Source organism: Numida meleagris, chromosome 19, assembly GCF_002078875.1.
Source record: "Numida meleagris isolate 19003 breed g44 Domestic line chromosome 19, NumMel1.0, whole genome shotgun sequence".
In the NCBI taxonomy this organism is placed as follows: Eukaryota; Metazoa; Chordata; class Aves; order Galliformes; family Numididae; genus Numida; species Numida meleagris.
This window is the reverse complement of record NC_034427.1, coordinates 7,515,993-7,529,238: the sequence shown is the minus strand read 5'-3', so window position 1 is coordinate 7,529,238 and position 13,246 is coordinate 7,515,993. Positions and strand designations below refer to the sequence as shown.

Sequence of the window (13,246 nt, the reverse complement as noted above, 5' to 3'; positions counted from 1 at the left end):
CATCCATGGCCACCAACACCAACTGGTTAAGCTACGCCAGCACAGATGCTGGCTGTGAGGACAACAGCACCATTCCTTGGGCTGGATACTCAACAGGCAGAGCTGCCCCGAGGAGGGAGCACAGGGTGACGGGAGCACCCTCAGAGCCTTGAGCACCCTCCTTCAACACTGCACCGCTTCCCAGGCCAGCTCCATCTCCTCCTGGATTTCAGCCCTGCTCGGGGCTCGGACAAGCTGTGGGGACAGATGCTGCCAAGCTAGGTGCAGAACAGAAGAGCAGGAAAACATCAAACATTTACATGTTTATTATAATTACAATTTACATTACTCCAAAGAGCAGCCCCACTGCTATGTTCTAATTCTTAGCAATAAAGTCCTACAAAAATAAATCCAAGCTTTTACAGTAACCTAAGTCAACGCAGAACTAAAAAATTCTAGCTATGTACGGGGTTCAGTCATCAAGGTGCTTTTTCAACAAAATTCCCTACCAACCAAAAAAGGGACACATGCCTACAGCAATTTAACCCACTTGTTCATGCAAACAAATGTAACCCCTTCCCTCCCAGCCCCCTCTCCCCACATACAGATTTTAAAAACAAAAGAAAAAAAACCTAAACTATTTACAGTATGGGGGTACAGAGGAAAAATTAAACATGCCCATCTGTTAAGCTTCATTATATGGACTCCCCATTCCTAGTTTAATGAAAACATTCCATAGTGTTCCACCACAGTCTACTAGCGTACAGAAAACTGTTTGCATTTAGTACGAGAGGAACAAGGTACAAACCGAGGCAAGAAGCCGGCGCCTCGGGCTCCTCGCCAGGCAGCAACCGCTGCCAGGGCTCTGCACTCTGAGCACGCGAGCAGCAGCGCCCGCTGCCCGTCCTGCTGGGGCTCAGCACCCTGCCCTCCCCCGCCCCCCACCCCGCATTGCTCCGAGCTGTGGAGGAGTGCCCAGCACCCTTCAACCCGAGGGAGGCACAGTCCTGCGGGACCTGCAGTACCTCCACGTTCGTACTGCCTGGCAAACAGCTGTACAGTCGTTTTACACTACTACATGATCAACAATCCAGTATTCCCAAGTGACAATATACACAACTCCTCAGCACCAGGAGTCCATTCTTTCAGAGACCAAGTGCTACTCCACACACTGCTGAGTACAGTACGACCAGCAGCACCAAAGAATCCATTTGGTTACTCAGAAACAAACAAGTTAGCTGGTTTATTTCAAGTGAGCTTTGGTTCCATGTTAAAATACCATGATTTAACTTCTTCAGGGTTCAGAAAAGGAGTCTGACTTTAACCTTAGACCATAGCAGCCTTTGAGAGACCCGAAAGAAGAACCATGTAAGTTAATCTGCACTTAAAAAACAAAAACAACGAACGAAAAGACACCCTGAAGAAGGTACCCCTGAACGCATTCCCTCTTCCAAAGAATACTCCAGCTGACGGTTGCTGGTCCAAAGTAAGTCCAGAATATAAGCAGTAGTACATGAAGTTCTGTCATTTGAGCTGAGACAGTAAACAATATGAACCATTTTCCCACATTAGTGCAGCAGTTGGTTGTTTTCTATGTACATTTTCATCCTCTCGGGAGAGATGTTAGAACCTATGCAGGAAAAAGGTAGAATTAGATTTGGTATCCAGAGGACTCGCCCCAAGAAAAAACAAAGTTCATACCTACAGCTCAATTAAAGTGGTTAGCTAGAAAGTCTCAGCTGAAACAAACAGCTCTTGGTTTTCACAGAGAGCTTAGCCCCAAGATTCAACACATCAACCAGCGTGCTAGAACTGCCTGCATTTCCTTCCATCACTCAGAAAGATGGATATAGAAAAACTTTCCATTTACCTGCGGGACTGGAGAGCAAGAGGAGGTCGCACAGACAGTTCAGGTAAGGGGCAAGAAACACGCTTTGGTTAGGGAGAGCATTTATGATTTCTGAACACAGAAAATAGAGTTTACCTCTGAAGTTACACCCTGCCAGTACCAGCTCTGTGAGTGGTTTGGTTCCGCCTCGCTGGTCCGCTGCCCCTTCCACCTCGAAACCCACCACGAAAACTGCGCCCACGAAGGAACCGTCCCGACACTCCAAATGTCTCAGTGTTGAGTTTCCTTTCTTCAGCCCACGTGGTACGTCTGGAACTGAACAGGACTGCATTCAGATTGAATATAAACAGTAAATAACCCCCAGCTCGCTCAGCTAGGAAGCTTTGAGCACCCTATTGAATAGAACTACAACAAGAGTGGTTGTGGTATAAAAATACTAACTCAGTTCCTCTGCTAAACATGGGGTTTCTTGGAAGTGACAGCTGTTGGCTTTCACGTGCTACTTCCAGAACAGAGAACTATGGGAAGACTTGAGATCGAACGTGGCCTTGGTAGCATTTCACACCCAGTCTTGTTTTCTTGACAAACACAAACTTGAATGCCCTGAAGCCTCTCAGGACTCCTAGGTAGGCAGCCCTGTCACAGCTGAGGTTCAGCAACTGGAAGAGCTCCACAGCTCCAGCCTTAATTCCTTACCAGAACCTGCCTACTCCCAAATACTGCCTTCTGGTAAACACTTGGAAGAAGCTTTTGCTAAAAGGAAGCAGAAACACCACCAAGGGAATTTTACATGCTGATATTAAAGAGAAGTTTAACTACATCAGGCTGCTCGTACCACCAAAAGACAGCAGCAGCAGATGAAGCCTGTCGTTAATATTTGCAGTACTTAATTTGATGCATCTCTACAGACAGACCTGACTTCTTCCCTGCCCACACTCCAGGCTTAGCTTGCTCCTGTCTGCAAGTTGCACCACCTTCAGCACAGTATGATTCTGCTGCCTCCTCCCACAAATAAGAATAAAACGTTTAAAATCAATGGGTTCAAAGTCAGGACTAGGAAACAGAATGTGATGCATTAAATACAGCACAGCCAGAAGAGGTGATTCCCCCGCTGTATTTAGCACTGGTACAGCCTCACTTTGAATATCATTGGCAATTACGGGCTCCACCGTATAAAAACATTAAGATACTTGAATGCACCCAAGGGACAAAGCTGGTAACAGGGTCAGAGGACACATCCTATGAGGAAAAGCTGAGGCTTTGCTTGTCTAGTTTGGAGAAAAGGAGACTAAGAAGTGACCTCATTGCTGTCTGTAACTTCCTGAGGAGGGGAAATAGAGAGCACAGAGACAATCTCTTCTCCCTAATAATCAGTGACAGGACACATGGGAACAGCATACAACCATGCCAGGTAGGGCTTATACAGACACATCTTCACCAGAAGGGTGGTCAAGCACTGAAACAGGCTTCTAGTGAGGCAGTGGATGCTCCATGTCAGTCAGGGCTCAGGAGCCATTTGAATATTGCCCTTACCAACACGCCTTGACTCCTGGTTAGCCCTGAAGCAGTCATGCAATTGGACACTGATCTTTGTAGGTTCCTTCCAAATCAGCTATGCTATCTGAGAACTAGTGATCCTTGTGTCATAGCTTAGGGAAGTGTATTAGTGCAACTGAACTTACTGCTTTTTGTTTGGTCCCACTGCATAAAGCTTGGTAATATCATTAGCGATGCATCACGTGTGTGACAGTACTCCCTTCTAAAACCTGTTTTGGTTTTCTCACACTTTCTCCTTGCATTCTGAGACTTTCAGAAAGTTGCACCACATTACACGTCTAGAATTACACCTCAGAAAGCAAAAAAGGAAGCTTAAAGAAATACTCACCTAGACTTCAGTTCTGATGAGATGTTGTCAAAGAAAGACTTGGATTTATCATAATAGCAGTTGGGTCCCAGGAGGTCCTCCTCTGTGTTACCATCATTGTTCTGAGTTGCCACTCCAGGGTCTCCTTTCTCTTCCTCCGTCTCTGCTTTGTCATCTGAAGATAATGAAATGCATTACACTTCCTTGAGGCATACTGAAGAGCCATCTGTTCTCCTGTTCCCTCACACTAAATTTGAGGTGCTGCCACGTGTAATCATGCAATTTCTCAGAATGAGTTTGACTATGCGAGGTTTACTGCTAGCTCAGCAATCCATATTTAAGGAAGTTACAAACCTTTAAAGTTTAGTTTCTTCTTGAATTCTTTATCAAGTTCCTCTCTGTTGAATTGTGCATTTGCACTTTCAAAGTCAAAGTCACCTTCAAACTTGATGGTATTTTCCTTCACAGTAGTTGGTCTGTTTTGTCCTCTAGAACGATTTCTGGTTCTCCTGTTTCCCCTGTTTCCTGAAAGCAGGAGATTTTAAACACTTGGTAACGTGCAGGGAAGTCAAATGACTTGCTCAAGACCACAGGAAACCAGGGTTAGAACTCAGGAGTTCTTGGCTTCCAGTCCTATGGTGAGGCCACACCTCTTTGAAAGTAACTTCTGAACTTGGCTGTAGGAAACATATTACAGCAACATTTTAACTTTCTGAAAAGCATTCCTGCTGTCAATCTTACCCCTAAGACAGAAGGTATCCAACTCCCCTTTCAGCATGAAAAGAGAAAATAAGAGCCCTACACTGAGTAAAGCTGAGGGAAAGGTGAGGGACTATCAACTCTATTTGCTACTCATTTGCCAACATGTTCCTATAGTTAGTCTACAAACCTGTCACAATAGGGATGGAACGAGTGACCTGTTTCAGAAAACCTACCCAAGACTCATCTACCCACAAAGGAGACACGTGCTTCGTGTTGTTTCTGCTTTACAACTAAGAAACTATCAACTTCTTGGAAGAAAACCAAAACTTATCACCTCCCTTCCATAGCACTGCCTTTGTTTGAAGGCTAATCTCAGCTTCTTCTTCCTGCCTTTTCTCACTTTGTTTGGGCAAGGATGTCTAGTCGAACTTGCTTCACTTTCCTCTGACCTGTGCTTAAAATAATCATCTCAAGATAAGAGCTGTGTTCTAGAGAATCAGTGACTCCATAGTTCTTTTAAGTTGAGAGATCATTGGATATTCTTAAATTGGGAAGGGCAGCCTGTTAAGAAAAGAAACAGAAAACCTTCAGGTTTCAAAGCCATCTAATTATTGTTGTCAATTGTTTTTTTTTTTTAAACACAGTATGCCTCTGTTGTCCAGAGGGTACTAGAATTTTGTCCCTGGAAGGTTCTGAACTTCTGTGGCTCCAGAACTTATTTTGTTAGGAAACCATCTCTAGATGGCCAAAAACTTACAAAGCCTTACTCTGGTCTTCATCCTCTGTCCAGTAATCCTTCCCTGATTCAGCAATGTTTGCCTTCATAAACTACAACAAGTGTTCAGTGTCAGAGTAACCTACCCGATCTTCTCCTCTGAGGTCTTCTGTTTTCATCATTCACCTGCCCTTGGGTTTGCACAGGCGTTGCCGGGACCGTATCTACTGAACAAGAAAGAAACTTCAAGGTGCACAAGAACACAACGCAACCAGCTTGGCCTTGCTATGCACCTCTGGAGGAGGCTTGAAAGCGGCACTTGGAAGTGGTCCATACATACCAGCTGCCTTGGTGCTGCTCTGGGGAACCTGCCGCCCATTGCGCTGAGCCCCTGGAGCTGCCTTCACCGGGAGCGGCTTCTGTGAATTGATGTTGTCAACGGGGCCCGTCTGAACAGCCTGCTCCACCATGGGGCTTTTGCGGACCGGGTGAACCGAAGGGAAGCCAGCACCTGGAAAGAATCCCAGTGACTCAGCGCTCCTCAGAAAGCGTGCCAATGTTATTCAAACCCTACCCCACCTCTACGGAGAAAACATCGACCGCAATTATTCAGAACCTCGGCTGCTTATCGTTACAAGCTTCGTTTAAGTGGCATACAGGGAAAGCACTACTGCCATAGCTCTCGGCTCACAAATCCAGAGCCTTACACCAGAAAAGCTACCCGTTTATTTCTTAAACCAAGTTAGACCCTTCAGATAAACAAGCCAGGTCAGTCTCCTATAGAGAGTTTACAGGAAAATAAAATCTCTAGGTGCATCTTTGGTTATGCGGGATTGTACTTTACATTACATCCAAAGCAAAACACTGCCATTTTGAAGTTGCTTGGGAAAGCTTCCCCACATTTTGTCTAAAGAAAAGTTTGCTGCAAAAGCTTAGCCACCTCAGCTACGTATCCCATTTTGTAAGCCATTTTTTAGAAGCCCTTTGACTACTTGAAGTACTGTCATTGCTTATTGTTAGCTTTCAGACAAAGAAAACCTGAAACCAGACCAGGATCTCAAAGTTACCCTTTTAAATTCCTTCTTGGTCAAGGCCAAAGTGTTACCCAAGACTTCTGTTGCTCTTCCATCCAGGCTTATTTATTCACACTACAAAACACGTAAATACTTTTCATGGTTTGGTATACCTTACACCAATTATATTAGAAAGTGACAGTCTTCAGTACTCAGAAGAAATACTGCATTCTAGATTTAATTAGAAGTTTTGGAGCACTATAGGCTTTTGTAGTTACGCATAAGAACCGCTTGAAAGCAAACTTTAACTGAATACACTTTAAGAGCAAGAAAAGTGAAGAAGCTGAAGAGTACACACAAACCAAGCCACTGACACTTCTGGGTCACCCAAGTCCACATGAGATATACCCAGTAGGTAACATCATGCAGGTTCCCAGTTATGTACACCTGGAAAACTTGCAAGGAAGACAGACACAGCCTAAGGATTATTCAGTAAGAACAAGCTGCTGTGCAAGCTTAACAAAAGTTTCAAAGCTTAGTAAGAATATTGAGAAAGTATATACAGGTAGACGGCCAAAACAGAAAGCAGAAACAGTTTCATGCCAACACAACCACACATGCTCATTTAAAAACAGATTAAACTAATTACCATGTTTAAATGCAGGCTGCACCTGGTCTCTCTGCTCTGACGATGGGTCAGTCTAGTTATCTCTACTCAAACTTCTTCAAAAGTTCTTAAGCATAGAAGCAAGCACCCGGACCTATGTTACCTCTGCTTACCACAACTGAAATTGTTCACTGTTAGTTGTACTTTACTAGTTGGCAATCTTTACAAGGCACACTGCCCCATCATGCACGAAATATATATTGAAGTTTCCTCAATTATGGTAATTCTCCTGAATTTTCTACTACCCTGTTTATTTTTGAGCAGTAAGGCCACCCATGATTTAAGCAGTGTGCTTGGCTCTCTAGGAAAGACCAATTAATTCCCTGCCCAATGCCTAAGCTAACACACATTGCTAGGCAGGAGGCAGCACAACACCCCTAAACCTCAGCCCTCTTCTGATACTTACACAAGAGTATCCACAGTTCTTTACTTTTTCCATTCTCCTGTCTCTCTAATTCATACTTCTAGAGCAGGAGGAAGTAATACTTCATGTGATGAAAAGCAACAACAGCCAAGAAACAAACTCATTTCGCTAGCATTACCCATGTAAGTACTATCATTCTAGGAGGGGGTTAACAAGAACAGATTATTTTCAAGTGCCATGCAGTTCTTCCAAATATTTGGAGTCCTCAAACTGCTGTTACCCTTGGAAGAGAGCTGATGGGGCTCTGAAGACATGTCAGGCTCTGAAACAGGTTGTGGAGACGGAGAAGAACTAGGACTGGAAGCAGCTGCTGATGCTGGAGGGCTTACCAATTTCTCTAAAGAGATAGAGGGAAGAAGAGAAAGCAAAAAGATATACGGATAAGATACAAGGTTGTGTAACATCTGGAGGACTTGGAAAGAGATACAAGAATCTCTAGAACAGCTTTACAGCAGCTTATTTAGTCCTCTTTTGGAACACAAGCTCTTTTCACACATGGGCTGTGCACGTGAGGTATGTTAGACTAGAAATGAACTGACCTCAGCTGTTTGTTATTCGTATTACTTTCAGAGAAACTTCAGCTTTTTAGTTTCTTTCTTGGGTACACGTGTGTAAATGACAGATGGGCCTCCCTGCTCTAAGATCATTGCACAAAGTTTTTAACTATTATTCACTGCTTCTTGCAGCCTGACATTCGGTATGGAATTCATTATTAGCAGTAACTATTTGGCTCCACAGTAGCTGCATAGAAAGACCGTACCTTTATTCTAGCAAAGAAAGTTGTTACTTACCTAAACCTAATGAAGCTGCATACTGCTGGCTAAGTAAAGAGCTGGCAGCAAGCTGGCTGTAAGGTGGCATACCTCTGAACGGGCTGTAAGGCACGTGTGGCTGAAAGGATGACGTGGAGGCAGAGCCCAGTGAAGACTGTAACAAGATAAAGTACATTTCCATTTACAGTGTCCAGAAGTCAACTTGTTTTGGAAGTGATTCTTTACTTGAAGTACAGCACTACTAACACCTAAGTAAACACCAAAGTCTTTACCTGCATTCTCAGCAGTACACTAGCTACAGTTTTGTTGACTGACCTCTTAGTACTGTTATTCTAAGCACTGAAACACAATTCAGAAGGCTTCCAAAAACCTGAAGATTCCTGGAGACAGTGACTGGCCTTCACTGTTGTAATTTTACACCCAAATCCAGTCTTCTATCAATGTTTTACCACATCTATTTACACTTCGGGCTAACTTACTTGAACAATGGCAGGATCTTGTGGCAGAGTATGCTGAGCTTTCGGAGGTTCGCAGACTGTGATGTCTTTGATGTCACTTCCTCGAAAAATAATGTACTCATAGATTTCTTCCCTTGGAGGAGCAGGTCTGTCCGTGGGTCGGTCTTCAGTACCAAAGGATCGCACTTCAGCATCAGAAAGATTGCTATTAGTTCAGCATTATCTTTGCAACACTATACAAGTTAAGAATTATGAAATTACGAAGCACTCCTACAATACCTGCCAAAAGTAACAAAAAAGCAGGTTACTCCTAGAATCCCAGCCCCCCCATCTCCCACACATCTGTTCCCTCAAAGACCAAATCTTCCAGCAACCTGCATAAACAGATTTGTTCACAACCTGTGAAGGTCAAGGCCATAAACCAGTTGGAATGAAGACATCTAATCCAAAACTGAGGACTCCCCCACAGCGCTATACTGCCACAGTCACCCTTCCTCCCCAGACCCTGTCCCACACATGCATCCAACTTGAGACACCTCCCCTGCAGCAGACCATGGCAGAGGTCTCTGAAGCAGCAGGGAAAAGCTCCCCAGTGGCTTTAGAGCTCAAATCCGTACCTTTGTTTTCAGATATTTATTATTAATAATAACAAATTGTCTATCCACATAAGAGCTTCCTATTTAAATTCTGAGCCATCCGTTTCATATTTAGGAAGCTTTAAGTGGTTAATCTAAATCTTAGTACCCACTGAAGCTTTACTGAGTCTCAGCTGTCAGAACACTTGAGCAGGTACTAACCAGGATGATGTTCCACTTTACAGCAGGAACAAAAGCTGTAACTGACTGTGCCTACCAGGGACGAGCATAAATTAACTCAATCCATTAAACAGGAGGAGGTCAAATTCAGACTTACTACTTTGTTAGTGCAGGCAAACAAGTGGCAGTCACGTTAGACACCAGAGTACAAAACAGACTAGAGAATGAGCATGACCTACATGTACAGAGGTTTCCCTCTACACCTTACAGAAGTCTATCAAGTCTGCTAGCATGGTTTTCTGCCTTTGTGAAGCTTTACCAGTTCAGATAAGCACCAGCACATATTAGCTTGATATATGCTTTTTGGCAGTGGATGAATTCCAGACTGGAGTTGCACCAGCCAGTTCTAACAGGTTACCAGAGAAGCATCCAAACTTCCAGCGAGGACACACCAAGTCCTACAGCACCTTTACAAGCTCCATCCTGAGCAGACTTAGCAAACACCTGCGGTACCACAGTCTGCAGCCCTGCGCCAGCCAGCTGCAGCTCCCACTTCAGAGCAGGAAAGATAAGAGCAGGCAGCCCTGTCACGTGGATGATAGGGGACAGGGAGGCACTGCAGCTCCCCCAGATAAAGGGTAGCAAGAATTGGATTAACTCAACCCCACTGCTTAGCATCCCCAGCGTCCTGCAGGGATACTAACTTACCGTGGGTGTTGATGGTTTGTAGGTAGGGCTACTCATCAGAAGCTGTCCCCAGATGAGGAGCTGCATCCAGGAGGTTTCCCTAAAAGCAGCAGCCAATGCTGCAAGCAGTCTTCAGGTTTCATCTGTTGCATGTGGACGTGAGCTCACAAGGAGTATAAGCTCAGCATGCAGCAGGTCAATGCCAAACTCTGTCCCCATTTTGCTGTTGCTCTTTAGCACCTCAACTCATATCTAACTGGTGCAAGTACAAACCGTCAGTTGCTTCCCTTGAACATGGCCTTCCATTAGTAACTAGGGTATTAAAAACTCTTAAGTTATTTTAGCTCTCCAGCTGCTGTTTGATCGTATTACAGCTGCAACCTAGTCAACTAGAAGCAGATTATCAACTGAAAGCGATACTTGCAGCCTTTTAGACATGAACCATACCACTGATATTCCTGTTCAAGATTAGCTTATTACAGCATACAGCTCATGGCAGCACACGCTAAAGCTACCCAGGAACTACTGCAGAATCCCCCAGCTAGCTCAAAGCACAACGTCTCCTCTCAGCCTGTTGGCTTCCAGGTAGAGAAACACATGAGCTGTAAAGTTCAAAGCTGCTCAGGCAGCCTCTCAGTTGCCTGGTCCCAAGGTTTGTAACTAGAAGGGTGGAAAAATGATGTCCTTATTGTAGACAAAACAGCAGCGATGGCATTTGAGAGGCCTCCAGGAGCGGAGCACACCCACTCCCTGTATCTGAAGTGTTTAATGATTCCTGGCACAGCACAAAGCACAGCTTGGAGTTTCTGGGGAGGTCTGAAGGGCTGTCTCCCATGAAGAGTTACAGTGACTATTGTTTACAGATGAACAGGAAATCAATCCCACGCTGTGCCACAGCTAGTGTTTTACAACAGTTTGTATTCACACGCAGGACTCTCTAGAGCTCGACCACTGAAGGGTCAGAAGGCATAAGACAAGTGAGGGGAGGTCTGGAAAGCAACGGTTACACAGAAATTCCTTGCTTACAATCTAGAATTTCTTCAGTCTTGTGCAGAAGGGGGCGTAAGGTAGTGGTGTTCCCTGAAAACAGGAGGGTAACTATGCACTGCATTACGGCCATTGTTCTTAAGTTCAGCATCCAACAAGACAGACAGCTTTCCTGCAGCACTTAAGCACATGGAATCTTATCCAAGGAGTTGAGCTGCTGCGTGTGTCAAGATTGAACAGGAACAACATACAAATCAAGTTTGCCCACTCCCAGCAAGAGTCTGAACCAGCTTCCTTCCCTCGAGGTCCCTTTCAACCCAAGTTGCTCCTCATACTATTGGGATGATAAAAATCACACGACCAGCACATACGGTGTATATTAAAGTTTCCTGACCCTTTACCATTGTCATTTGGGGCCCAACAATTTACTTGCTTTGCAGACAGTGTCAGCTGCACATCAACAGTTCAGTGCTCCCGACCCCTCAGAGAACACGTTTCCAACTGCTGTTCGCTCCACCGTGCTGACACTGCTACCTCCATAATACTGACCCTACCTTTGGTACAGAGCCTGTGATTTTAAATAAAGCCTCTGAGCTACAACGGCAAGCAGACTTGGCACTGTAGAGTTTAAAGCGGCGCTTTAAGTGAAAGAAAAATGCATTTTTTCCATGTACTTTAACTGCTACTTAAAACTGCACTTCATCACAGCTGAACATTAAGAGACCAACAAATACGAGCGCTGCCAGGAATATTATACCCAGCATGTACTTCCCTACATCATCAAGCATTTTAATCACATACGCCTTTGAAACATGGCACTTCAGTTCTGCAGTAGCAAGTGCTACGTGGAAGCCAGAACTATGTGCAAAGCCATGTCTGCTTTCTGCTGAGCAAAGGTGAAGACCATTCTGCACATGCAGTGCAGGAATCACGTCCCTCCCGCAACCTGTTAGCAGCTATCTCTAGACATTCGGATAAACAGCCTCGGAAAAGTTAATTTGTGAAAATTAAGCTCCCATTTTTAAGCTTTCGAATGAACACAAGCAGGTTTCAAATGCTCGTGTCCAGCATTACATCAACATCGTTACACTGAAATTTCAGATCGTGGCACAGGCTGCCTAAAGTAGAGTTGAGAACCAGGCAATAATTCCAGCACACAGACTGGCGAGACAAAAGACACTTGGTTCCTGGACAATGCTGACGGGCTGCTGGAAGCTACCACGAAGGTTTGAACTCTGAGCAGAGAAGGACAAAGCTCAGAGCAAGGAACAACCACTAGACATTAGCAGGAACACCCAACCCGGGCAGCAAAAGCGGTATAAAAACAAGACCTTGTCCGAAAGACTAAACAAGATAGGGCAGGCTCTTCTGAGAGCAAACAGGAGCTCCCGGCACAGGTGGCAATCGAACCCAAATCGCACGGCCGCAGCGGGAGATAAAGATCGCTGTGTGCACGGGGGAACGCGACAGGGAGCGGCGCGCGAGGTGGGACGAGGCGGACCCACGTGCGGGGCATCCCGCGGCGCTGCGCACAGCGCGGCTATCGATCAGCAGAGGAACAAAGGCGGCCTGCGGCTCTGCCCTCCCCGGCGCCGTGCCCTGCCCGAGCCCGGCGCTGCCCGCCAGCCGCCCGGCGCGGGAAAGCCGGCCCGAGCGCCGACGCGCGGCGTTAATTCTCCGATATCGGCGCGGAGACACGGAACCACCCGCGGCCCGGCTCCCCGCTCCGGAGGAAGGGACCCTCGCGCGGACAGCGGGGCCGCCCCGCGGCTCTCGGCGCGGAGGAACCCCCGCCCGCACGGCGAGGCGGCCTCCAGTGCTGACTCACGGGCAGCCCGCGGCGCTGGAGGCGAGCGGCTCCCACCCCCGGCTCCGCGCGGCCCGCCTCTGCCGCGGCCCCGCGAGCAGCGCCCGGCGGCCCGGCCGCATTGTTCGGCCCGGCCCCGCACCCCCTCGCGGCGCCCGGCCCGCTCCTCCCCGCCGCTCCCCTCGGGCCCGGGCCGCGCTCACCCTTCGCCAAGGCCACGGTGGAGTTCTCGGTGTCGATGGTGTAGAGGATGCCCTCATAGCGGATCTGCGCCTTGGAGATGAGGCTGATCTTGCTGCCGATGTAGGGGGTCCCCGAGCTCATGGCGGCGCTCCGAGGGGCCGGGGCCGCGCGGGTGGCTGCAGCGCCCGCCCACGCACACTGCGGAGCCGGGAGCCCCGCCGCGCGCGCCTTATGTAGGGCGGAGGGAGACGGGCTGCGGGGGGCGCGGAGCGGGGGCGTGCTGCGGGACCGCCGCGCATGCGCGATTACCGCCTGCTATTGACCAGACGGGAGACGGGGTCAGACGCGGAGGGTGCGGGGAGGAGAAGGGAGGGAGGGAGGGA

The 13,246-nt window shown here is 47.0% G+C and overlaps 1 protein-coding gene across 6 annotated transcripts; it reads right to left on the bottom strand.

Moving 5' to 3' along the window:
- On the bottom strand, positions 290–13,224 carry LSM14B (LSM family member 14B). 6 transcript variants are annotated; one of them, XM_021416361.1, is made up of 10 exons: positions 12,884–13,224; positions 8,466–8,629; positions 8,077–8,140; positions 7,434–7,550; positions 5,450–5,620; positions 5,256–5,336; positions 4,047–4,217; positions 3,714–3,867; positions 1,964–2,143; positions 290–1,609 (listed from the first exon to the last, which is right to left on the bottom strand). In XM_021416361.1, the coding sequence occupies exons 1-9, from the start codon at positions 13,002–13,004 to the stop codon at positions 1,972–1,974; spliced, it is 1,215 nt and encodes a 404-aa protein (XP_021272036.1). In that variant the 5' UTR covers positions 13,005–13,224; the 3' UTR covers positions 290–1,609; positions 1,964–1,971. The 6 variants fall into 6 exon arrangements, with proteins under 6 accessions (XP_021272036.1, XP_021272033.1, XP_021272034.1 ...); XM_021416358.1 differs by having other exon boundaries at positions 8,005–8,140; positions 12,884–13,223; XM_021416359.1 differs by having other exon boundaries at positions 5,256–5,333; positions 8,005–8,140; positions 12,884–13,222.